At 51.8% G+C, this 27122-nt stretch overlaps 1 protein-coding gene across 5 annotated transcripts in view; it reads left to right on the top strand.

Annotated features, from left to right (window-relative positions):
* The window catches only part of Osbp2 (oxysterol binding protein 2), a 158873-nt gene extending 133161 nt beyond the window's left edge, over positions 1–25712 (top strand). For 3 of the 5 annotated variants that reach the window (XM_021177839.2, XM_021177842.2, XM_029483763.1), the window contains 12 exons: positions 2456–2712; positions 12493–12685; positions 13283–13400; positions 14939–15002; positions 15268–15414; positions 15785–16030; positions 17917–18037; positions 18266–18369; positions 18442–18537; positions 18620–18795; positions 25114–25340; positions 25534–25712. In XM_021177839.2, coding sequence (XP_021033498.2) covers positions 2456–2712; positions 12493–12685; positions 13283–13400; positions 14939–15002; positions 15268–15414; positions 15785–16030; positions 17917–18037; positions 18266–18369; positions 18442–18537; positions 18620–18795; positions 25114–25340; positions 25534–25676 — 1892 coding nt within the window. In that variant the 3' untranslated portion in view covers positions 25677–25712. The remainder of the gene's footprint in view (positions 1–2455; positions 2713–12492; positions 12686–13282; positions 13401–14938; positions 15003–15267; positions 15415–15784; positions 16031–17916; positions 18038–18265; positions 18370–18441; positions 18538–18619; positions 18796–25113; positions 25341–25533) is intronic. The other 2 variants (XM_021177838.2, XM_029483764.1) reach the window with 1 other exon arrangement.
* The last annotated feature ends 1410 nt before the right edge of the window (positions 25713–27122 follow it).

Raw genomic sequence — 27122 nt, 5'->3', positions numbered from 1 at the left:
TTTTCCTCCCTCTTTCCCTCCCTCCTCTCTCTCTCTCTTTCTAGATAGGGTCTCTGGCTGCCCTTGAACTTGAGCCCACCATGTAAGCTACGTCAAATGGCCAGCAAGCCTCAACTGGATGGACCCTACTGTTTGGAGAGCCTGCCCTGGGGACCAGCCATCAGTTAGGTGTTCTGGTCGATTGCCAAGGAAGGTGCAGGTTCTTCAATGCCAGGAGGACCTCTGCACCAACACTGGCACAGACAGATCCAAATATTCTAGAATTCTCTTGCCTGATGGCCCCAAGAAGTCCTTTAAAAGAACAATGTGTTAAACAATAGGTTTCATTGGGTGATTTCCACTCATGTGCACTGTGGGCTTTGCTAGGATCCAAACATGCCACACTATGCATTCTCTCTCTCTCTCTCTCTCTCTCTCTCTCTCTCTCTCTCTCTCTCTCTCTCTCTGCAAACTGCAAGAGGACTTTAATTCAAGAGTGCTCTTGAGCCCACAGTCATACACCACGCAGGGGTAGAGGACCGGGGCGCCCCAAGTAGCTGGGTAGGGGGTATTTAAAGGAAGAAACCACAACTCAAGGTGCACACTATGTGTTCTTATTTCACTCCTGCTAGTCTCTTTCTCTCCCTCTCCTAGTCTTAAACTCCTTTTAAATCTGTACTTGCTCTTGAGATAAAATACGACACTCACCTGAGCCCAGCTCTTGCTTAGCATGAGGACCTCCAGCTCCATCCATTTCTCTGCAAACTTTAACTCACTGTGTACCTCGTCTCAAGCGGGATCTGGGCTGTTCTATATCCTGGCTACTGAGTGGAGCCATAATAAACATGGATGGGTGGCTCTCAGATTCTACCCAGTGTTCTGTCCAGAAAGACCCTGTCAGTTTCAGGGCCTTTGCTGTCCCCAGACCCCCGTTACTGGGTTATGCTGTCCAGTGGCTGAAGCTGAGGCTTGACACCCTGAGTGACCGGGTGCACAGCTGCTAGTGATTCAGAGGAAAGGCCAGGCCAGCTGTCAATCAGAGGTGGAGTCAGTCCCCTGCTCTGCCCACTGAGCACCAAGCCCTGAGACTGCCCGCAGCTTGGCAGCTTGGGAATCGATTCATACGTTCCCTCTTGCAGTAAGCCAGGAAGGTCTGCTGTCTTCCTGTGTTTCCAAGGAGGCCCAGAGCACCTGTCAGTGACTCCTGTGGATCATCCTGGGCTGCCGTTGTTCTGTCTGGTGGGGATGGGACTGGATATTATTAGCCTGAGGCCTCTGTGTAGCAGATGCTTCCCCTCAGTGCCCCCTTGCTCAGGTTTTGTGCAGCCAGCCAGCCTGGCACTGCTGTGAGCCCAGGACACACTCAGGATAGTGACCGAGTTACGTCCACCCACACATACCTTGCCTACTGTGGAAGAAATCTGTTCTCTCAAAATACACATTCCTTTTTGCTTCCTTTTAATTTTGTATCTTGGGTTGCACATTCCCTTCATCTAAGAAAAGTCTGCTGACTCTTTCTTAAACAAGGCTTTGCAGAAAACTTTAGCAGACGGGCACTGAGAAAACCACAGGCTCATGTCAGCCTCTAGGCTATCCCAGGCCAGCACCAAAGCAGCTGCGGGACAGCCTGCTGCCCACAGAGGCACCTGTGGACACAGGTCAGGCTAGCAAGACAGGAAGAAACAAGGACTCCGGTGCCTCTGTGTGCGTTGTGAGAGGGAGCAGGCCATTGCACCCAAGCCCTAGCTGACTGGCACCAAGGAGATGGTGCCCTGGTGTCTTCTCATATCATCTTTTCATCACATCTTTTCGTGAGGGGCCATGTTCTGCATGGGGAGTGGATGGGTAGAGATTATCAGGAGGACAATCCAGGGTATAGGTATGGTGACAAGAGTCACCTTGATTGTGGCATGAGGATCCTCATACAGTCTTTGGAGAGGGAATCGGCTTGGATGGGTCTCAGAGGGTAACAGCAGTAATAGTGACACCTTGAGGAGTGTGTATGTATTCCAAGCATCAGGGATACAGGTGATGGGAAGAGAGGCCCCAAACAGGGGTGTTCAAGGGTTTTCAGGGAGCAAGAGACAGTTGGCATGGCCTAGGGATGGGTATGGAGTTAGCCAGAATTATTGATCAGAGAAGTATTGATTATCCTGGGAGGCCTGCTGTTTCAGTTACCCATGCTCCACCCAGTGTGGCTCACCGTGACCTCAGGCTGTGACCTAGTGAAACTAGTACCTTTGTGCAGGTAGACAGCTGGAGTCTGGTCCCTCCACAGCTCTCTGACATTCCAGTGAGTTCCCATTGTCTCAGCTAGACATGTGCTCACCAGGCTTAGGCGCAGCAGCCTTGGCCAGGAGCATTGCCGGAGACGGTCTAGGACACAGCTCACTATGATGTGGTGTTCTGCCATCTGTAGCCCATACAGCAGAGACTCTGGCTTGGTTGGTTACAGCAATTCTGTTTGTCTCTTCAGATGATTCTGGGGACGACGACGAAGAGCCTGCTGCCCCAGCTGACAACAGTGAACTCCACCACACTCTTAAGACCCTCTCACTGAAGTTAAATGACCTCAGCACATGCAATGACCTCATTGCCAAGCATGGCGCTGCCCTCCAGCGCTCCCTGAACGAGCTGGACAGCCTCAAGATCCCATCAGAGTGCGGGGAGAAACTGAAGGTTGTGAACGAGCGGGCCACCCTCTTCCGCATCACATCAAATGCTATGATCAACGTAAGTTCCCAGCAGCAGTGGCTGGGGATGGGGAAGGATCCCTGTCAGCAACCAGACCCTGAGTGGGTGGGTGCCTGACAGACCAGAGGTTGCTCCCTGTGGCTCCAAGTTGCTTTCCAAAGCCAACACCTTTCCACACCAACCAGCATTCTGTTTCTGTCATCACACAGCCATTAACTTCTGTTTCTATCATCACACAGCCATTAACTTCTGACTTTGTCTGTTTATCACAGAGCTGAGGACAGAACCTAAAACCTCACACATGCTAGGCAAGTGTTCCTCCATTAAGCTGTAATCCTCTACTCAAGGACAAAGGTTTATTTATTCTGTGTGTGTGCGTGTGTATATGTGTATGTGCACACACGTGTTTGTACACACACATGTGTTCTGCAGAAAGCTGGGGCCTCCTCCTCCTGTCTGGCTTACTCTGAGGCTAGGTGGACCTCACTCCTCTCAGAACCTCTCTGAGTCCTTGACATATTGCTATGTCACTGGGAATGGAACCAGGGCCATGCCCATGTTCCCAGCCCCGAATACCTCTGCTACATCCTTCAGTCACCTTTACACTACCACACAGCCTATGATAACTATGGCTGAAGTCCTACCCGGGTCCTCCTGAAAGACTGGGAACTCAGAGATGGAAGTTACCCCCAGCTGCTTGCAGAAGGTACAAACCACTCCTTCCCATGCCCTCAAATGTGGAGGTCTGGCTGCATCTTCACTCCTGCCTCCCCTCACTGCGTCCTGGCTGAAGCTTCCAGCAGCTCACACCTGTTTGGAACTCTCCTTGCAGTGGCCCCTCTAATAGGGGAGAGTCTCCCCACCCTACCCCACCCTGACCCAGTAAGTGTCTGTGTCTTCCACATCCGTTCTGACTATGCCTGTGTTTTAATAGAACAAAAAATGAGAGCAGGTTGGCCCAACAAGCCCTGCCAAGAATCCCCCCTACACACACACACACACACACACACACACACACACACACACGTACATACACACTCCTGAGGTCAAAAGGCAAACAACAGCTTCTTACCCAGGTCAAGCCTGTCCCTTCCCCCAGAAAAAAGATCCTTTTCCTTCCTGAATGGGGCCAGATCATAGGCTTTTCTGCCAGGGGGACAAGTGAGGGAGGACCCTTCAACAGCTCCCAGGAGCCCAGGCTCTGTGGCTAGTGCTGCAGGCTCTTGTGTCCTGTGGGCAGGACGTGTTCTTACCTCCCTCTCAGAATGCCTCTTCCTGTGTTTGATGACACTCCAGTGCCTTTGCTGGTGCTATGACAGTGTAGTCATGTGGTTGCATAGTTAGAGAGGTCCTGCCCAATTGGCACATAACCAAGACCTTAATGAGCCCTCCCCAGGCCTGTGCTGGCAGCAAGAAACAAGTAGGTCCTTCCGGTCCCTGTATCTTGCAGCCAGGCAATCTGTCTAGCAATGCGCTGTCACACATGGAGTAGTGGTGATCCTTCAAGTTGGGTTTGGGTGGGGAGAATCTCTCCTGTCTGAGGGGCCAGAGGAAAGAAAGTTCTGGAAGTCAGTTCAGGTCCAGCCAACCATCCCTCATAAGAGAATGACTCTTGGGTGCCAGTCATGGGTACCTCCATTCCCTCAGAGCAGACGGCACGGGTAGTGGCTGCAGAACAGGCTCTGGCAAGAGAAAAAGGAAGGCCCAGGGCCACAGTGCTTGAGGTGAGTCCAGGTCTTTCTGATTCCAGAGCAGCTACAACCTGCTGCCTCATGGAAGGAAACCAGCCCATACCTCCCATTGGCTGGAAATGGGAAGGCAGGAAAACCTCCCCCATGCGTCCTTTCCTGCATCCTTTCCTGCATCCCCTCCCAGCATCAGACAGCATCTGTGGGCCCACAGCATTGATTGCAGCACTTGGCCCATGGTCCCTGAAAGGGCAGGACCTTGTAGCCCCTTGATCCTGTAAACTCTGTGCCTGGCATAGGGTCCAGTACCTAGGACTTCAGCATGAGAGAAAGAGAGGGAGAAAAGGAGGGAAGGGAGAGAGGGAGGGAGGGGGAGAAAGAGAGAGAGAGAGAGAGAGAGAGAGAGAGAGAGAGAGAGAATTGTGATAGAAAGTGAGAGCAAATGAATTGCTTGGTGCTGGTGTCTGGCAGAATTCCCCAGTGCATAATTTTTCAGTGGATAAAAGCCAACCCAGCAAATCCCACTTGAATGATTGCTTGGGTAGCTGTGAATTAGCCTGGCACTTAGGGGAAAATCACACAGCACTAGTGGATTAACTGGGGGTTGCTGAAGAGCCTTGAACCCCTGTGCACCATGGAGAGGAGCTTCGCCAAGCTCGGCACAGGGACATGTCCTGTTGCCCCCACGCTCCAAGCCTGGGAGCCAGAACCAGGGCACGCCTCAGTGCAGCAGGAGTCTGCCACTTGGTTTAAGGTAAAGGACCGAATCTGAGCATGCTGCAAGCTCACGCGTTGGTGCTGGGTCCTGTAAAGCTGAAGAAAGAAAGCTGCCAGGCTCCTTGGTTTCCCCTGATGCTAAGTTTGAAGAATAAGCCAATTGGGGTTGGGGGCGGGGGAGGGGGAAAGCTGTCACTCTGCTGGCTTGGTGAGAGCAGCAGTCCTCACTTTTCTGCCCAAGACTTTGTCTCCCTCACAATAGCCCTGTGAAGGTCTCACCACAACTTCACTGTCCTCATTGTCATCCATATTATTCAGTTGCCTGGAGCAGTCATTTTTGCCTGTCTTCTTCTCAGACTGAGCAAAATAATTTGACTTACATTTGAACAATTCTTCCTGCTCAGAGAATGGGCTGGCAGTTGAGTCATGGACAGGCACATGCAGACATTTCGTGCATCCTGGGGGTTCGGTGCCAGCAAGAATGCCCAGTGTTACTCTTGAGTTGAAGACAGAGTTGGCTGAGATGCCTCATGAGTGGGAACAAAGGCTACTCAGGCCCAAGCCAGGAGAATGAGGACTCTTACGGCCTGACACATGCTGTCACCCCAATTCCAAAGAGATGCCCCAGAATCTTTCCCCAGAACAGGGCAGACAAAAAAGTGAACAGGGCTGGCTAGAGGGGACACCCCGTGAAGCAGGGGAGCATCCAAATGCAGGCATGGAGAGCAGGGGCAGCACTCACTCTGGACTGTGGGTCCCTGAGTTTACCAAGCATCTCACACGACAAACTGGGCCCCTCCAGAAGAGCTGGCAGGAGGGATGGGGGAACCTGGAAAATCTTGACACAGGACGTTGGGAGAGTCCACAGGGTGGTGGGCCTGGGAGGACGAGCCAGTTAGAGAAGGCTGCAAGGGCAGATATAAGGGGGAGATGAGAGGTGTTAAGGGGAAGACAGATACAAGATGGGATATTAGGCCAGGCACTTAGATGCAGGGAGATGTGTAGATGTATTCTGCACCTTTGAGTACTTCATAGAAACAAAAAAACAAAAAACAAAAACAAAAAAAATCCATGCAGGTCTCAATTTGGGACAATCACAGAAAAAGGGAAAGGGACAGAAGGAGCTACTTGCTGAGACTCCCCAAAGCTTCATTTGGTTCCTGAAGCACAATGGGGCTCCTTGGGCCAGTCCAGCAGGTGATAGGCCATGAGATACAGTGTTGCCCTGGTTCTCCTGGGACCAAGGAGCAGGCCCTTGCTAGCTGGCCAGCATTCTGTCCCTGACAGCTTGCTCACTTAGGGTCTGGGGAGGTGGATTAAAAATAGACTCCAGAATTGTCTGAAATCAGCTGGCAAAGCGGCAGCCAGATGGTGTGCGTTCCTGCCTGCAAGGGGTGAACTATTTTGAATATGGAAAGGCTATTTTGGAGTTTTAATTGAAGCACAGAGCTGCCTCCCCAACACCGAACATGAGTCACAGCCAGGAGAGCCCACCTGTGATGGGGAAGGTCGAGAGCTTGGATGTTACACAGACCATGATGTCCAGACCAGGGTGGCCTAGCCTCACTACCTGAAAGGGACCAGGAAGGAGTGATGACAACATAGTGGCTTCACCACATGGCCTCTGAAGTGACCCTCAGTACTTACAGCTTCAGGGGTCCTCTTCCAAATTAGTAACCTTCAGTTCGGGCAGAGGAAGATGTGCTGTGAGGATGCATTCAGCCAGAGCTTCTTGCATACATAGGCCAGGGAGCTACTTATTCCTCTGCAGGGGGGGTGGGGGGTGGGGGGTCAGGACACTCCTGGTCCCAGTTTGTCTACTTTCAGCTTACTACCTTGAACTCCCAGGCCATTAAAAGGCAGGATATCCCCAGTAATCCAGGGCCACATGAGGATCAGTGTGGTAGCCAGGCAGCTTCATCCCCAGAATTTTGGGGAGAATCTTACCCAGGAGCTGAGACACCCAAGTCCATTGGATGCACAGCAGCAGGTCCCAGCAGGTCCTAGCCTAGCCACAAATGGAAACAGCCTTTTCTCCCAGTGCCCCACCACCCCCTTGTCCACCACCCCCTTATCCACCACCCCTTGTTGGATCTGATTGTATGTGCTGGTAGCTGAAGGCAGAGCCAGCCACACAGAGTTGGCCACCTCCTAACTCCTATTTGAGCCCAGTGGCTATCCATCCCAGCTGCCAGGAGTCCTCTCGTACCTTCCTCATATCATGGAGGAGAGAGCCTGAGCTTTAGAGTAGGCACTGACATCTAGGCCCAGCAGGATTCTCACTACACAGACCCTCCCATGAGCCTGAGATGCTGCCCCAGGCCACACATAGGCCAGGCAGGCCAGGTAGGCTGAAACCCATGGCTGCTGCTCCTGACTGTGTGAGGGAGGAACTGTGAGGTCACTGGAAGGATTAGGATTAGGAGCAGCAAACGCGATTAGAGCTTGTCTGTCCTTTCCTCTGGGTACAGTGAGCAGAGGTTTCCAGGTCATAGTCTGTGTGTCCCATGGACACCTGCTAGAATGGAGGATGGCTCCCCAGAGGGTGGGCAAGGCCCAGACTGTCCATCCTGGAGCCAGGTAGAGCCAGGCCCAGGTGAGAGGTCTGCCATCCTGAAGACTTCACTTTACTTTGGGGCAATTCAATGAGCCCCGTGCCTACCCCACAGGAAGCCCGGTACCCTAGCCTGCATCTCTGCCTCTCAGGGGTACCCATGCTTCCTATCACCCTTTCACAACCCTGGGGAATTGAAACCAGATCCCCATCTTGAGGGACAGGAGACCCAACAGTCATTCATAGGCTGTACAGGCATCCCAGAGTCAAGTCCCTCATCCAACAAGGATGTGAGTTCTCAGAGGAAGAGGGACTAAACAGGATGAAAAGCAAGGCAGTGCCCATGTGGGACCCAGATACTGGCTCTGGCTCCCAGATGGATTCCATCTGCCTTACCTTCAAGGTTTCAGGATACAAGACCCTAGGTATGAACTGGGGACTTTGGGTCATCTCATCTCCTGCTGATGGGTGGGAAGGAACTTTCTGGCCCTAGATATAGCAGAGGCAGAGCTTCACAGGAAATGTGGCCATGTCCAGCCTTGGCAGGGTCAGCCAAGCTTTTCCTACCCTTCCCCCCTTGCTCCCCCACCCCTCCCCATTGCTGGGCCCCAAGCTTAATCCAGCTTAGTGAACACATCCCTGTGTGCACTGGCCAGCTCAGCATTCCAGGGCAGCAAAGCCAGTCTGGCTCCTGTCTCCCCAGGGTGTAGCCAGCATGAGGCCTGGAGAAGGCCAGAGGCAGCCGAGAAGACCCTGGGAGTTGGGGGTGGAAACCAGGTAGGTGTGGGGGGCTGAAAGGGAGTATGGGCATGTGAAGTTCACAAGCAAGCAGGGCAGCCCATGTGTGCAAGGAGCCCCAGCAGCACAATAGTAGCCTGGGTCCTGCCACTGGGCTCCTCGATCCAGGGAGGGACAGAGTCAGCTGGGACACCCTGAGACAGGCACGTACCACCTGTACCCACATATGGTCCAGGTGAGGCACAGCTGTCTGTGGGGTATCCGACTTCCTGTCTCTCTGTCCTTCTGCACCCATGGGTCCTGTGGTGACTTCAGGGTAGACTGAGGTCACATATAACCAGGATATCTCCAAGCAATCTGCTGCCCTGTTGAGCCGGCCCCTTTCCCCAGCCAGGGCTGGGACCTCCGCTTAAAGGTTACTTCCAACATTCTTGTTAGTGAGCAATCCCTAGACTCCATTTCCACCCTTGGAAGATCTACATGGTCTGTGGCATCAAGAGGCTTGGGGACATGGATAAAGATCCAGCATCAAAGCATAAGGTAGCAGCACTGGATCTGTCCCTAGAAGACACACAGATGACATACATGGGGACCCAGACTCCACTCCTGCAAGCATCTCCCTGTGGCTGTGGGTAAGCCCATGCATGTGCATGCGGGAGAAATGGCTACCTCCATGCATGTGAGCATTACCCGCCGATCTCTGAGCTGAGTTAGGCCTGCCAAGCCAGAACCCTATGGGAATAGCAAGTAGCAGCTCACAGCAAGCAGAAAGGCAATGTGGTGAGGCCCAGGAGGACTGGGGAGGAGAGCAGCCCAGGGGATGGGTGGGGAAGATGCTTTCCGCTTTTGTTTCTAGGAAGCCCACACCACAGGGCCTCTGATGCCTGTTTATGGGATTTTTTACCATGACCTTAGGCTTATCATTTGATGTTGTTTGCAATGTGTCTCCTTTATGGGTCTTGTTTTAAATCTCATGAGTTATGAGAAAGAGAACAAATAACTCCTCTGCATGATGCTCATTGACATGACTCCAGAGAGGTGGCAGAGAGCGACTGGACACTGTGGTGTGGGGATCAGCAAGGGCAGAGACAAAAGGCTGCCAGAATTCTCCCACTATGAAGAACCTGGACCATGATGGGGGCATTCTTCAGCTCTCAGCTACAACAGGGCTCAGCACATTCATCCCACATCAAGAAGACCTTGTAAGGGCCTCCTGGTGGGAGGTGGCTCCTGTAGAGGGGACAGATTCCAAATCTCAACCTGCTTATTGACCTGGGCAGTACCTTCTCCAGGGGCCTCAGTGGAGGGACAGCAAGGAAGAATGTGAGGAAGACTCAGCCCATTGGCCCCACTGGAGATGAGAGTGCTTTCCCCCCCCCCCAAACACTGCACACTCTGTTGAGGTTCCCACTCTCATCTCCACCTTCTGTGATGCCAGCCCAACACTGTCAGGGCTTCTCTCCGTGGCCAGCAACCATGGCAGGAACCAGCAGCAACTGGGGCCAAACTTAAGGCTGTGGGGAATGACTGACGGGGATGTGGGTCTCATGGGAACAGCAGCCAAGGTAGACATGGGACTGGCTCTGGCTTAAGGACCTGAGTTCCAGACCTAGCCCTGTAACCTCTTTGCTGTAATGGCCTCAGAACCTCAGCCCTATCACCATGGTATTAATAGGGTGGACATCTCCACCCACTCACATCACAGGGCTCCTAAGAGAGTCTGGAGTGTTCCTGGGTTGCCCAGAAAAAACAATCTACAGCCACTTTGCCACCTCTTGTTACTGGGACAAAATGAGCCAAGAGGCACCTTCTGGTGTAGCCAACTGGCCCAGCTGCTGCGTTGTCTGTTGTCAGGGTTCACATGAGCACAGGCTCTGTGGCCATTGTTCTCCAGTCTCCTGGAGAGGACATGGCTGAGTGGCTTTGTCAAATTCCATCCCTCTAGTGTCTTGACACTTCCCACCCTGCTCGCCTGCTCTCCTTGGGTAGCTCATACTGTGTCTCTAGGTCAGCCTCTACCTCTTAGGTGGGAAGTACCCTGTCCCACACCATATCATAGGTCTTAGCAGGGAGATGGTGAGGGGGATTCTGGAACTTTGCCTGTAAATGGAATGACAAGGCACCCAGCTCTCGAGCAGTACACTGGGTCGCTAACAGAAAGCCAGGAAGGCCACCAAGGCTCAGGCTGTCCCTGTGAAAGATCCGAGACAGCTGAAAACAGAGATGGCTCCTGGTGCCGAGCTATGGGGATTCTGTCCACCTTGGAGGGGCTAGTCATTGGTCCATCCCTGCTGCCCAGAGGAGCCTCTGGGTCATCTCTGATCCTCACCCGTTTCCATGCAATTGAGCCCCAGCTGAGTATTCACTGGGCTGGCATGCACTCTGCAACAGTCACTGGCATTCGGGAACCCAAGGGAAGAGGGTTAGTACAAACAAAACCAAACTCAGTGGCAGCACAGAGGGCAGCCACTGAGATCAGACCTGGCCTTAGCGGAGCTAGGTGATTTCCCCAGGCTGAGTTAGAGGAAAGAGGAGCCCAGAGATTGAGGGCATGAGCATCTGGGGCCTGGGCAGATGCAGCTGGTGTCCTACAAGATCATATCTAGAGAGTGTACCCTCAGTGTTCCATGTCACCATGGTCCCACCTGACAGCCCTTTGAAATGGCACCGCATTGCTCCACATCCCATGAGTAGCATGTGGCATGCATGACACCCAGTGCTCTGGTGGGTTGGTGCAACAAGGTAAGGGACACAATGCTGGGGAGGGGACAGCTGATGGCACTCGAGCATCTGTGGGCCCAAGAGCTATGCCCCTTCTGCTGGGCAAGTCCAGTGGTCCCTACCCAGCCCCGGTCCCTCCAGGGATAGCTGAGGCCAGAGCTTTCCTCTCCCTGTAATGACAGGGATGTGATGAGCCAACCCCACTGCATAAGAACGCAATGTAAAGGAAGTCTGGATGTCACCACTGGCCACTAACTTGAGAAAACTTAAAAGCAATAAGATGGTTAACTTGTCAACTTGACACAACCTAGAATCAGCCAAGGAGACAGTCTCAATGTCTACGCAAGGTTGGCCTGTGGGCATGTCTGTGGGGGACTGTTTTAAGTTAGTTGATATGGGAAGATCCCAGCCCACCATGGGCAGTACCATTCTCTAGGCAAGGATTCCTGAGATGTGTTAGAGAAATGGAGCTGAGCCAAGCGAGCATGTAGCCATGTATGTATTTATTTCTGCTCTTGACTGTGGACATCTGACTAGCTTCTTATAGGTTGCACCACTGTGACTCCTCTGCTCTGATAAATCACAACCTGGAGTCGTAAGCCAGATAAAGCCCCTTCCCCTGGGTTGTTTTTTTGTTTGGCATTTTATCACAGCACAAGAAATGAAGCCTGAACAAAAAGTGTTATAGGAGAGCATGGTGACTCACACCTGCCATACCATATACACTGGAGGCAGACACAAGATGGTTGTGAGTTTTAGATCATCCTGGGCTATGTAGCAAGTTCCAGGCCAGTCTCAGCTACATAGCAACACACCCCCACACTCCCAGACACCCCAAAAGGCAGAGAGGTATGTGATAGATACAATAAAATGGCTTGGTGGAAAAGTTCCACCCTTTGTTCTATGTATATACACTGGAGATGGGACCTATGGCCTCTGTCACTAGGCTGTAGTCTCATCGCTCTTTCTACTTTTTATTCTGACACAGTGTCTCACTAAGTCACCACCCGGCCCTGAACTCACTCTATAGCCTAGGCTGACCTTGAACTTAAATCCTGTTACAGCCTCTTCCGTGTAGATGGAGTTACAGGTCTGCACCACCATGCCCAGCTGTCCTTGTTCTTCTCAAACAAGACTTGTTAGCCTCTGAACTGGGAAGTGTGTGGCTTACCTTCCTTCTTGACCAAAGCCAGGGAATAGTCTGTGAGACTAAGACTACCTTGGATGACTCTGGGGACCTAGCACCCAGTAAGGATGTTCAAGCAGACAGCTGAGGTCCTAGCTGTGATGAACAATGGGGAAAGACAGTACTGTAGTTTGGGCATGCACCAAAAAGGAGCCTGTCTGGGGTGAGCTGACAGGCCACAGTCTAAGGTTTACATTGCCATTGGTCTTTCCCAGGCCTGTAGGGACTTCCTGGAACTAGCTGAGACTCACAGCCGGAAATGGCAGCGGGCTCTAAATTATGAGCAGGAGCAGCGTGTCCACCTGGAGGAGACAATTGAGCAGTTGGCCAAGCAGCACAACAGTCTTGAACGGGCCTTCTGCAACACCCCTGGCGGGCCAGCCAGCTCCAGCAAGAGCTTCAGCGAGGGTGTGTGAGAAAGCAGGGCTGGTGGGCTGGTGGGTGCATCCTAGCGCTGCCCTCGTCCCTGGCTTCCCAGCTCCCTCTACTTCCTTTCTACTGTACCTCTTAGACTCCATAACCTGTTCCTTAAAGTGGCCTCATGTGGGCTTGTCCTGAGAAGTACAGACTCCCTCTGTGATGCCGCATGTCCCATGCCTGTCACTAACTGGCAAGGTCCCCCACCCACCATGTCTAAGTTCAAAGTCCCATACTTTGAAGTTCAGTGAGCCCAGCTGTTCTCTCTGGGCAGGGTCGGCCAGGTGTCAGGTGGCTGCCTAACTAACATAAGGCTAGGGGTCACCACAGGTGCCCTGGGCAGGAAAGCTGGGCCACTGACCAAACATGGACAGATCAGGAGGCTTCTGGAAGGAAATGTCTGAGCAATGATAAGTAGAAAAGAAGATGCCCTATCCTCAAAAAGCAAAGTCAGGGCAGCCATAGTGCAGGGTGACCAGGCTCAGGTGTCTAACATGGGGCAGGCGAGGCTGGCAGGATAGGGAGGCTTTGTCAGGTGGAGGCTTTGTGCGCTATGAGGCTGCAAACTGAGTCTCGCTCTGTGTTCAGGAAGCTTCTTGACTTCCAAAGGAGAGAACAGTGAAGAAGATGAAGATACTGAGTACTTTGACGCCATGGAAGACTCTACATCTTTCATCACTGTAATCACTGAGGCCAAGGAAGACAGGTAGGACGCTCTGAGCAAAGATGGTGCCATAGCCTGGGAGGGTTTCTGGTTCTTAGGCTACACCTGGCCTTTTGTTCATCTGCACACTTGGGTTACTCTTTCCATCTCAGGCAAGATGGTATTGCGTATGGTTTTTCTTTCCTACATATAAATAAAAATGCTTGAATGGTTTGCTCCTGAAGGTTCTGGCTGGATTGCTTCCAGTCTGGAGGGAGAAAGAAGGGGAAAAGCCCAGCAAACCAGCTGCTCAGAACAGCACAGGTTCCCGTGGCTCCCTCCAGCAGCCACATTTGAGAACAGACAAGATGCCCACCCTTGTTTTCTATTGCCAAGCCTGATTCAAAAGCACCCTGCTCATTTGGGCTGTTTCTAGAGTCACAGGTAGTAGTAGTGCAGTAGTGACCAGAGAGGGTGTCAGGCTCTCGGATCCAGAGGAAAGGCCCGCGATGTGGCTTGTCTGAAAAACAGGTGCAGAAGGAGAAGGGGAAGCTGACAGGGAGGGCAGGAGCTATGCTCGGGAGCTCAGGCTGGTAACAAGTGCCAGCCATTCTTTCTTGACCTGAAACCAAGACCTCTGTGGACCAGCATACTCTGTCATTTCCCCATCCCAGTGTCTTCTTGGGAAAGGACTGTCTAACCAGCAGTGTGCATTTAGCTTAGAAACTGTTTTCTAAGAATATTAAATTCAGAAAGAAGAAAAAGAGAAAGAGAAAAAATCTGGGTATGGTGGCACACCCCTTTAATACCAGTACTCAGGAGGCAGAGGCAGATAGATCTCTATGAGTTCAAGCCAGCCTGGCTTACAAAGGGAGTTCCAGACCAGCCTAGGATACATAATGAGTTCCTGTTTTTGTTTTTGTTTTTGTTTTTTAAAGTTACAATATCTCAGTAGCATTTTAAGTCCAGGGCTAGCATAGCCTGGCCGTCTGAACACCCATCCACTCTGGCAATACCCATCCTTATGGCTCTGCAACCAGGGTGACCCTGCTCTCCTCACCTCCAAGGGCTCTGGGCTCCCTACAATCACAGGTGCTGCCTGGCTGAGCCACACTGCCCATCCATAGGTTCCTAGAACCTGAGCCCCCCAGCCTCAGTGCCCCTGTGGTTGTAACGGCCTGTCCCACAAGTGAGGGGTGGCACCTCAGACCATCCCCCCACTCACGTCAGGGCCCGTGTGGGGAACAGATAAAGGTACACTTCATCTGTGGGATAAATGGCCATGGACTCCCCCAAGTCTCTCCCAGACACGATGCTCCCCACTTGCGCTCTCCTTGGTCCTGGGTACAAGAACTCTAGGCAAGGGCTTTGCTGAGCATTGAGTTCCAATGGATGGGACTTCAATGCTGAGAACAACCATGGTGAATTGGGCCTCTCCAGATGGTCACCTGGGTCTCTCCACCCTCACCTCGTGTCCCACAACAGGCATGGATAAGACGCCTTTAGGCTGCCCTGGCACCTCAGCTGCCTGGATCCAGGGTTGGCAGGGCTAGAGACAGTTGTCAGAATTTGTCCATAACTTGACTCTTCATTTTCTGCAGAAAACCCGAGAGTGGACCTGGGACAACCACTGTGGACTGGACCTCAGCAGATAATGTATGTGAGGTGGGAACACACAAGAGCCAAGGGTGGTGGGCACCTCAGCCTCAGGGCTGGGGAGGTATCAGCACAATGAGCCTAGGGCCACCTTTGGGTCCCAGATCTGCCTCCCCTGCAGCCAGCAGGCAAAGGTGGCCTCTGTCTTTCCTACCAAGCAGTTTAACAGCATACGACCTTCTGTCAGTCCTTGGAGGGTCAGGAGCAAGTGCATGGGCCTAGAGGACAGTGGAGCTTGGGGGTCTGCTGATGCACGTGCCTGTTCCTCTGGCAGGTATTAGATGGTGCCTCATTCATGCCCAAGGATTCATGCAAAGTTAAGAGGCGAGTCCGCATCCCTGACAAACCCAACTATAGCCTTAACCTCTGGAGCATCATGAAGAATTGTATTGGCCGTGAGCTTTCCCGGATCCCCATGCCGGTAGGCACCCTCTACAGAACACTTAGACCATGGTTCCAAAAAAGGAGACTCTGCATCCCCCATCTGTAGACCCCTGGACCCACTGTTCCTGGCTTTGAGCCTGACGGTCCATCTCTGGGCATGTGGTAGCCTGATGCCATGCCTTTCATGGAGTTGACATCCTAGTGAGAGAAGAGGACAGTGTATATCATGAGGGTGACACCAAGTGGCATGTCAATGAGGGACATGTGCAGAGGAGAGAAATGGAGGCAGGGGGTGCTGACATGGAACCTCACAGTGGCAGTGCCACCAGCGTAGGGCTGTCCTGTGGTATCTAAGAAAGGCAGGGACATTCTGATGACCACCAACCACCGGCCTGCAATACCCACAGGTGAACTTCAATGAGCCCCTGTCCATGCTCCAGCGACTTACAGAGGACCTGGAGTACCACCACCTGCTGGACAAGGCGGTGAACTGCACCAGCTCAGTGGAGCAGATGTGCCTGGTAGCCGCCTTTTCTGTGTCCTCCTACTCCACCACGGTGCACCGCATCGCCAAGCCCTTCAACCCTATGCTCGGGGAGACCTTCGAGCTGGACCGTATGGAGGACATGGGCCTGCGTTCCCTCTGTGAGCAGGTACGGACAGCTACTCATCCGGCCAGATGCTACTTGTCAGGCTCGAGGTCAGAGCAAGACAAATGGGCTACAGCCTGCGAACCCGACCGAACCTTCAGTTCATGTCTTGCCATGAGGGGTTTCTCTGGGTAGCTCTGAGGGGCAATGGGCCCCTCATGGCAAGGTCAGGTCCAGAGTCTCCTAGACACAGTGAGAGGCATGGGAGGAGAGCCTGGCGAGACAGGTCGGGCTGGTGATGGGAGGGACGGACTAATCCCCCAACCAGGGATTAGTGGAGCCAAAATAGAGGGTAGTTTACAGGGTCACTAGCAAGTGTAGACAGGCTAGAGCATAGGTCACCACTGAGCTAAGTGTCAGGCAGCGGCCTGGGTCATGCATATTGGGAAGGACACATCCCTGGTCAATGCCTCCTCTACCCTTTCCCCATGAAGATAAGTCAGCTCTACACATGGTCACATGGCAGCCTGATGCTGAACCGGGGCACCTTTTGAGTAGAGGGCCCAGTGCTGTAGGGCTGCTCTGAGGGCCCCGGGATCAGCCAGAACCCTGAAAGTCACCTGAGCAGGCTGCAGCTTAGAGATGCTCCAGGGCCGTGTCAGGTGACAGCAGTAACCAACACAAGGTCACAGTGGCTGAGTGTGAAACAGGAACCAGGAAATACACTGACACTTCAGTTGTGGAGCTTGGGGATCCCTGAGTCTTCTCATTCAGTCAGTGGCAAGTGCCCTAGAGGTGCTGGAAGACACAGTGGGGACTGGAAGACACAGAGCTCTTGTTGTTTGGGGTGAGGGTGGGGCGCAGGGTGTTAGGTGCTTCTGGCTGTTTAGGCAGAGTGGTCAGCTGACGGGCTTGGCAGTGCATGGTGGTGGAACACGTGTGGTCAGGCAGACGGGAGAGGGGCAGATGGAAAAAAGACAGTAATCATAGGCAAGCACTGGGCTCACTTAATCCCTGAGGCACCCTGCAAAGTAAAGAATCTGGGGCCAGACAGCCTGGCAGTTGTGGAATTGGGGTGGGGTGGGTCATGAAGAGTTGATGGCGCTGCCAGTCTAGGTAGAAAAAGGGACAGCAGACAGGAATTGTGGGGCAGGGTAGCAGACAAGGGTGTTCTGTGCTGTAAGAGGAAGGCCTGTGGTACTTGGGGCCTATGGTGGGACACTGATAGGACTCCCACTCCAAAGTCAGGCCGGAGTCTTTCCAAAATATGGTTCCACCAGTCTGCCCTTCACCTATTTGGGACTAGCCTGAACTACAACCTACCAGGCACGTGTCATCTTAGTTACTTTTATATTGCTGTGATAAAACACTTTGAAGAGAAGATTTAATGGGGCATACATATAGTTATGGATTAGCACTCCCACCACAGAGAGTCAGGGCTTCTGATGGTGGGGTAAGGGGCAGGGAGCAGCAGGACTGGAACACCAGCCAAGAGCTTACATCTTGATCCACAAGCACGAGCAGAGAAAGAGCTAACTAGGAATGGCATGCACCTTTTGAACTTCAAAGCCTCCCTGAACAGGGCTACACCTCCTAATCCTTCCCAAATAGTTCCAAGCATTCAAACACATGACCCCGAGGGCTCATTCTCCTTCAGATGGCTGCAGGTTAAATGTGGTGGACAAGAAACCCTCAGGCAAGCAGTCCTTCCAGTTCCTGGACACAGACTCGGCTTCCCCACCCCACGGTTTCCTAAGAGCGAGGCAGGGGCTCCTTGCCCATTCCACACCCCCATGGGCTAGGCAAGGTCAGGATCCCTAAGACAAGCAGTAGCCAGACTTATTCCTGGGATACACGGGATGGAGCCATGTATCCTGGAGATTTGGAAGGCTGTCCTTTCCTGGCTGGGTCTGTCTCCCTATGCTCATATCCAGCTGGTCTGGTCCCAGGTAAGCCACCACCCCCCGTCTGCTGCCCACCACGTGTTCTCTAAGCATGGCTGGAGCCTCTGGCAAGAAATCACCATCGCCAGCAAGTTCCGAGGGAAATACATCTCTATCATGCCACTCGGTGAGCTGGGCTCAGGGCTCCCTGGACGGGAGGATGTTTGACCCATCTGAAAGCCAGCTGTAACCCCCAGGAGGAGCTTCATGGCCCACTGCCCACCAGACTCCTAGCCTATACCCCATCCCTCCAAAGCTTTGTAGATATTCCTCTGGTTCTTGACCCTGGGTCTGTGGGTGGTCTGACCAGAGCCCACGTGAGGGAACCATGGCCTCTGACCTGTCTGTCCTCCAGGTGCCATCCACCTAGAATTCCAGGCCAGTGGCAATCACTACGTGTGGAGGAAGAGCACCTCCACCGTGCACAACATCATCGTGGGCAAGCTCTGGATTGACCAGGTCAGGGGGGCCTTGGGGAGGTATGGCCTACGGTCCAGGGACTGACCACTGACCACCACCTGCTCTTACTAGTCAGGGGACATTGAGATTGTGAACCACAAGACCAAGGACCGGTGCCAGCTGAAGTTCGTGCCCTACAGCTACTTCTCCAAAGAGGCAGCCCGAAAGGTAACTAGGGCCACAGCCTGGAACCTCCCCCCCATGGGCCCAGAGCAGACTATGTGCTAATGTGTCCTGCCAATATCTTCAGGTGACTGGAGTGGTGAGTGACAGCCAGGGCAAGGCCCACTATGTGCTGTCAGGTTCGTGGGATGACCAGATGGAATGTTCTAAGATTGTGCACAGCAGCCCCAGCTCTGATGGGAAGCAGAAAACCGTGTACCAGACACTGCCTGCCAAGCTGCTCTGGAGGAAATACCCACTGCCGTGAGTCAGGGTGGGGCTCCCGCAGTTTTGGGGGGAATAGGCACCAAGAGAGAGGCAGAGAAGAGGGCAGGGAAGAGACTGGCAGAGGGTCACCCCTACCCCACCCGGCAGAAAGCATGGAATCTAGCAGAGATCAGGGTCAGGAGGCTGCCATCCCAGTGCAGACAGTGGCCACCCAACAGCTCATGGGTGTGAAGACGGTCATGGCAGCAAACGCTGTGAAGATACTCTGAACAAGTGGCAGGTTAGAGTTCTTCCCTGCAATGCCACAAGTAATAAAATGGAGCAAGACAACGGCTCACAGGAAACCGAGTGAGAAACTCGAAGTGAAGAAAAGAAAAAAATCTACGACAGAAATGACTGAAATTGAGGATCCGCAGCAAGGTTCCATAAACCAAATGTGGTCTCAGGATACAGGTTGGAAGGAAGGTGTTGCGGCCTAAATGCAAACTCCAGGGGTACTTGCAACTCCAGCACTCAGAAGTTAGAGCCAGGAGGGTTACAAGTTTGGGGCCAGCCTGAGCTGCCTAGTGAGATAGCATGAGCTACATAGTGAGACTCTGTGTCAAGAAGCCCAAAAGAGAGAAATATAGTGGGAAGGCCTACTCCTTGGTCAACCCAGTGAGTCACAGAGCACCCCCTGAAAGTGTGTGCAGAATTCACCCTGGACTCCCTGAGCAGGTCCTCAGCTGCATAAGGTCCACAGCAAGGCTGGGAGCTGTATCTAGCTGGCCCATGCTTCTAGCCCAGGGTCACAGAAGGAGACAGACAGATACTGCTGGAGAGAAAATAGCAGAGAGCATTCTACATCTATTTAAGTAGCCAGTTTTTCCAGCTTCTGGTTATGTCAGGTTGACCTGGGACTTGCTATATAGCTCAAGCTTCAAATTTGCAGTCCTCCTGCTTCAACCTCCCAAGAGCTGGGCTTTCAGTCATGTACCACTGTGCCTGGCCCCAAGCAGCTAGATTCTTAGAAAGAGACTACTTGTTGAAATCCTGCACCCCAGCAGCTGTCTTCAGCAATATCCGGAGCCTAAAGTCAGCCAGATAGCATCTTTCAGGTGCTGACAGACTGGCATTACCCATGACTGGAAGAGGAGGGATACAGCCATCCCTCGGTAACCACCAAGCCAACGAGTTTTCCTGGACTCACGGGAGGAAAGAAGCAAATAAAACTGGAAAGGAGGCAGAACAGATTAACAACGAAAGTCAAAAGATGCTCACTGAGGATGGAGGCGTGGGTGAGCGATGGAAACCCCCCACTGAGGATGGAGGCGTGGGTGAGCGATGGAAACCCCCCACTGAGGATGGAGGCGNTGAGGATGGAGGCGTGGGTGAGCGATGGAAACCCCCCACTGAGGATGGAGGCGTGGGTGAGCGATGGAAACCCCCCACTGAGGATGGAGGCGTGGCTCAGTGGCAGAGCACCAGTGTGTTCAGCATACACAAGCACTTGTTCAGCTCCAGTACAAGAGATAAGACAAGTTCCCAGAAAGACCTCGGGTCAAGAGAGTCTATAAAATGAATGGTAATGGTAAAGATAAAGAAAATGTTCATTTAGAACTTGCTATAGTCAAAACAGTCGAATGCAGGACGATCATAAGTTCAAGGCCAGCCTGAATTACAAACCTTGTTTCAGAAAAAAGAGAAGGCAGTGTTTCAAGGTATTTTAAATGTCTTCTATTTTATATACAGATGTGTCCTGCATACGTATGTACGCACCATCTGCAAGCAGGTGCCCTGAGAGGCCAGGAAGGGGTCAGATCACCTGGGACTGGGGGTTACAGGTGGTCACGAGCTGCCATGTGGGTGCTGGAATTGAACTCAGTCCTTTGGAAGAGCAGCCAGCGCTCTTGCACATTGAACTATAGCTCCAGCCCCTCAATTTATTTTAAACAATAAGGAACCCAGGACATTTTGAAGGCCGGAGAAAAGACCTAAGTCTGGACTTGGAGATTGCAGTAGAATGGAATAGTGTCCCTTAGAGACTGTCTAGTGCCTACAGAGTGTCCCTTAGAGGTTTATGGGTCTCTGAAACATGACAGAGGCACAGCAGATCCTGTGGAAAGAGAAGACTAAAAGTTTGTGGCAGAATGGTCATTCCACAAGGAAAAAGATCAACTAGTGCTCCCACACACACATACACACACATACACACACACAGTGCCNCCCCCACAGTGCTCACACACACACACACAGTGCTCCCCCCACAGTGTTCACACACACACACACACAGTGCTCCCCCCACAGTGCTCACACATACACACACAGTGCTCCCCCCACAGTGCTCACACACACAGTGCTCCCCCCACAGTGCTCACACACACAGTGCTCACACACACACACACACACACACACCTTGCATTATAAGAGAAGTAACTCCAGATGGCCTCTCCCAGTGAGATCAAATCTCCTGACTGCTAAGAAATAATTCACACTCTGAATGTGAAACTACTATCCCTTATGAAAATGTATCTTCACACATACACACACACACACACACACACACATACACACACACACACACACACACAAAGGACAGGATGCTGATGCAGTAAGCCTACCAGAGTACTTTCGTTCATTTTTCTCATTAAAAGATACTTGTCATGAAGATACTCAGGAAGTAGAAGCAGAGCGATAGGAAGTTTATGGCCAGCTGCTACACAGTGAATTGGAGATCAGCCTCAGCTATATAAGACTCTGCCTCAAAAAAACAAGGAAAAAAAGCATGAAAAAAGGGTACATGAACAGAGGGAGCAGGCCCACAGTGCCTGTACCTGGCAAAGGGTCAGAGCATTGTGATGCAGCCTTTAATCCCAGCAGCTCAGGAGATGGGAAGCTGATCTGCTGGCCAGGTAGTGCCAGCTAGAGATGCAGAGTAAGATCCTGACACCATGATGTCTCTGTGAAGGGACAGTTTATTCCTGACACCATGATGTGTCTGTGAAGGGACAGCTTACACAAGGAAGCATTTCACTGGGGGCTTGGTTTACAGTTCTAGGTTAGTCCATTATCATTGTTGCAGGGAACATGGCAGTGTGAAGGTAGGCACTGGAACAATTGCTAGGAGCTATATCCTGATCTTTAGGGAGCGAGGAGAAAAGAGTGGGAGAGGAAGATAGACTCAACCTAGCTTGTGCTTTTGAAACCTCAGCCCACCCCCAGAGACACACTTCCTCCAACAAGTCCACACGTCCTAATCCTTCCCAGACAGTTCCACCAACTGGGACCAAACATTCAAATACAAGCCTACGCATGGGAGCATTCTCATTCAAAACACCATAAGTTTACTGTCTAAAAACAAACAGACGACCAAACAAAAACAAGACCCCAACTAACCTAATAAGTATTTTTTTAAAAGGAGGGGGAGGGAGGGAGGGAAGAAGGAAGGAAGGAAGGAAGGAAGGAAGGAAGGAAGGAAGGAAGGAAGGAAGGAAGGAAGGAAGGAAGGAAGGACGGACCAGGGGCTGGACACCAGGGTGCTTACCTGACCTACATAACAAGAACACAGAGAGGAAAGAGGGCTGAAGTTACAACTTGAGTCAGTGATAAAGTGTGATTAGCATTTAAGAGGTCCTGGGCCTAATCCCTAGCCCCCAAAATAAGTAAGAGTATTTTATCATGAAAATAATTTAAGAGGGGGAGCAGTAGCTCACAGCTATAATACCAGTATCCTGGAGGCAGAGGTGGGCAGGTCAAGCCAACCTGAGCTACAGAATGAGATGCTGTCCCCCCAAAAAACAAACTAGGAGCTAGGAAGGTGTCTCCGAGTGCTCTCTGCTCTTGCAGACGGCCTGAATCCACTTCACAGGACCTATGTCAGTGGCTCACAGCACCAGGGGAGCTGATACCTTCCTCTGGCTCCCTTGGGTATCTGTTCTCACACATGCAGGAACTCACACACAGATATCCACTTTTTAAAAAATAGAAATAATAACAATTTAAAATTAACACATAAATAACTTTGGTTCAACAAACATAGCAAAATTAATCCAATGGGGAAATGCACCAGAGCTGTGGCTAGAATTTCACAGCAGACCGTCTGACTGGTGTGAAAAACCATCACACAGGTTGGTGAACGCAGCTCTGAGGCAGAGTTCTGGCCCAGTGCACACCAAGAGCCACAGCAAAGCAGCTTTTTTAAAAAAAAAGCCTAATACAGGCCAGGTGTGGTGGTACACACCTTTAAACCCAGCACTCCAGAGGCAGAGAGGCAGGAGGATGTTTGTGAGTTCAAGGCTAGCCTGGTCTACCTAGTGAGTTCCAGGACAGTGAGGGCTCTGTAGAGAGACCCTGTGTCCAAAAAAAACACTAAGCAAACAAACGAAAAAAAAAAAAAAAAAAAAAAAAAAAAAATACTCCTAACTGGGAGCCCAAAGCACCACAGGCACCATTTTGCATTCATTTGATTAGCAAATGAACACCTCTTTTAAGCATTCTCCAAGTGGGCATGTGCAGCGGTAGAGCCGATCTGAAACAAGCCCGACCTCATGTCTTGAAGAACACCCCCACCCCCACCCCACCCTGAATGCTAGTTTCCTGTAGATAGAGAAAAGAATCTGTTTGAAGTCCAAAGAAGGACACAGCAAGCAAAAGGAAACAGATGTCATAGTTAAGCCTGACCTCTGGATCCCTCCCAAATGACACTGAGTGAACAGTGCACGTCACACACAGTCCTGTGTTCTATCACCTTAGGCTGTGCTGAAGATACAGCTGAATACGTGGGTTTCCTTCAGCCGTAAGTCCCATCCCCAAGACAGCATGTTATACACACACAATGCTCCAAGTTTCCCAGCATTCTGGATGAGGGTGCAGCCTGACATGTTAAGTGCTTCAGTGTAGGTACAAAATCAAGAGAAGTTTTAAAATTCCCAACTAATTACAAAACATGTATCTGGAGGAAGAAAGTAAGAAATGGGGCTGAAGAGACGGCTCAGCGAATTAAAAGTAATGGCTGTTCCTTTAGAAGACAAGGATTCCCAGCACCCACACGGCAGCTCACAACTGTAACTCCAGTTCCAGAGGATTCATGGCACCAGCCATGCATATGGGGTGTGTGTGTGTGTGTGTGTGTGCTCGAGTGTGTGTGCGTGCATATACATGCAGGCAAAATACCCATATACATAAAATAATTTTTTAAAAATTCGACTAAAAGGATGTAAGGGTCTGTCCACAGAAACACTAACCAAGCAACTCCCCCCGCCCCTTACACACACACATCCCAGAGCTGGAGGATGTCACAGAACAAACTACAGCAAAATTTAATGACCAAGGTGGGGAGCACCGATGGATGGTGAGGACCGCAGTGGTCACTAGGCACTCTAGGTCCCAATTTGAACAGACCTTGCAACCTAGCAGCACAGCCTCAATGTGCAGCATGGGCTGATAGATAAAAAGAAAGGGACCACTATACAATCAACATGGGACATTTTGATATGCTGCTCTGAATTGTGAGAAGGAAAACAAATAAAAGCAGGGGCTTCAAGTCTGAACAGCAGAAATCACTAGTTAGCCATAGAACACTGCCGCCCAGCTGCAGCAAACCCACGCAGGCCATATGCAACTGGTCCATAGGCTGGACCACTAGACACATTTCAGAGTACTAAAAATGTGTGAGGGGTATCTTTTGACTTCAGAGCAATTATGCTAGAGGAAAAGGAAAAAAAAAACTAAAGAAGAAAACAAAAAACAAAACCCATGGTTATCCAGTCATGAAATATGCTTCAAACTAATCGGTAGGGCAGAGAGAACATTATGAAAGCCAGTCAGCCAGTGGACCTTGAATGATCACTGGACCTTGCTTGGTAAGCGCTGGAACTCGGCTAAAGTCATAAGTGGAGTGATTGACATGCAGCTTTGAAACGCCGATCACATCAGAAAAACATGAAATAAAAACAGTGAGCTAAGTATCTATCTCGAGTCAGAAAACAAAAGAACCAGTTCCAGTCAGTAGGAGGGAATATTGTGCATAATAAAGCAGAAAACCCTAAAGAAGGCCGTATTTTTATTTCCAACCAATAAACACACAGGCAGCTCCAACCTTGGTGTTCAATATAGGCAAGGCGCTGCAGCCAACATGCTATGCCTGGCGCTCAGCAAACCAGAGTAGCAGGGGAAAACCTTATGAGACACAGATGAAAAGGACAAATACCCAGAGAAGTTCTGTGTAGCGAAGCTGCGGGTGGGTGAGAGTGTACCAGGTGATGGAGCGTTCCACCCAGCTGATGGGCTCTCCAGGCTGGGTTCCTGAAGGATGAGCAGGAGCCCGTTAGGGAAGGGGCCACCTGGGTCGCTCACGCCACCGCGTCATCGCCACAGGGAGAATGCGGAGAACATGTACTATTTCTCGGAGCTAGCGCTGACCCTCAACGAGCAGGAGGATGGCGTGGCGCCCACCGACAGCCGCCTGCGGCCAGACCAGCGGCTGATGGAGAGGGGACGCTGGGATGAGGCCAACACCGAGAAGCAACGGCTGGAGGAGAAGCAGCGCCTGTCCAGGCGACGGCGGCTGGAGTCATGCACAGCGGGCTGCGGTGGGGAGGAAGGTGAGCACAGAGCAGAGCATGGCTGGCGGGGACCGGAATGGGGGTATCCCAGGGTAGAGGGGAAAATGAGAAGGGGTAATCTACCCCCGGGGGGGGGCGGGGAGAGGTGAAGAGGGGGGGTGAGCCCCAGAGCATGGCCAGGCAGCAGGCATTCACCCCCCACCCCCACCCCACCACTGTACCTGCCAAGCAGAGAAGGAGTCAGATGGCTATGTGCCGCTCTGGTTCGAGAAGAGGCTGGACCCGCTGACTGGGGAGATGGCCTGCATGTACAAGGGCGGCTACTGGGAGGCCAAGGAGAAGAAGGACTGGCACATGTGCCCCAACATCTTCTGAGCCACTCCTGCGGCAAATACAGGCGCCTGCACTGCCTGCCAGCCTTTTCTTTAATGCACCCAATTTACTACAGAACCCACACAGGCTTTCGAAGGGGTAAGGGCTGACCTGGGTTCTTGCCAGCCCCCAGGTTGTTGGGTCACCTCTGCCCGTTATGATTGACTTGGGCCCCATGGGCACCCTAGTTCCCAGTTACCATAACTCAGGCTGGGCGGGCCATGGGCTGCCCATGTCCTAACCCCAACCCAGGGAGGAAATGTCCCTCCCACCCCACCCCTCCCCCGCTAGGGAGTCTCTTTTGACTTTTTTAAGAAAAAAAAAAAATCTCCATTTCTTTCCAACGATGAGGTTTAGTAAATATTTTTTAGCATATCACTTAAAAGACTCACTTTCCAAGTGTTCATTCTTGCCACATAACTATCCTGGCAAGAGCCCTTTTTTAAAGACTTGAGGAAGCCTTTGAATGGGGAGCACTTTTAACACAGCCAGGCTTTCTATCTGGACTGTCCAAGCTCCAGGGGCGCAACACTGCGGAGGCCTGGGAGGCCTGGTTGGCACCGCAGCACAGTGTGCAGAGCCTGCAGGGGGAGCAGAGGAAGGTAGAAGGCAAACGCGCCCCCCACCCCGTGCCAGGCCCTGGCCATGCTGGGACAGCACCCCAGCCCCAGAGAGACCAAGAAGGGCTGAAAGGCAGGGTCCTTAGGTGCTTCCTGCCCAAGAATCAGGCTCCCAAGTCAGCAATAAGGAACAAACCTTCATTTAGCCTGGGCTGGTGACCCGGGCTCCTGCCGCCTGGCCTCCTGCTGTCCTTAGGCGGCATCAGGATGCCTCTCCTCAGCACTGCTGACATCTTTGTTTGCCTAATTTATATATATAATATACAAATATATATATAACATAACTATTTTGCTTAAATTTCTATGATACATGAAAGTGAAAAATGATGAAGACAGGAGTGCCTGTCTGAGTTTGGCCTCCTGTCGGCCCTGCCCTTACCTTGTAGTCCTCCCAGTGGCTTCTGCCAACCTTAGACATGAAACCTGTCCCTCAGACCCTCAGCCTCCAACCCATCTCACTTCAGTTTGACCTGGAAAGTTCCTTGCAGGGCCTTTCTTTCTACTCCAGGCCTAGTTTTGATTGTTTTGTTTGTTTTTTATTAAAAGAGAGAGAGAGAGAAAAAAAAAAGAGAAAACACCACGTATGAAATGCCTTACAATGCCCACTCTAGAGACGGGGTGGGGAAGGAGAGGGGGAGGGCACCTGGTCTCCCTCAGAGCTGGGCTGTACCTCTTCCCAGCAGGCATGAGCAAGCACCTTCTGACCACAATAAAACCCTTGGTTCTGGAGTTTTCCACAGCCCTGTTGCAGAGTCTCTGTCTGTGGCTGATGACGGTGACAGCCGGGTGGGGGTGGGGGTGGAGCATGGAGGCACAGGGCTTTATTCTG

Source organism: Mus caroli, chromosome 11, assembly GCF_900094665.2.
Source record: "Mus caroli chromosome 11, CAROLI_EIJ_v1.1, whole genome shotgun sequence".
Taxonomy (NCBI): domain Eukaryota; kingdom Metazoa; phylum Chordata; class Mammalia; order Rodentia; family Muridae; genus Mus; species Mus caroli.
This window is presented reverse-complemented; position numbering and strand designations above follow the sequence as displayed.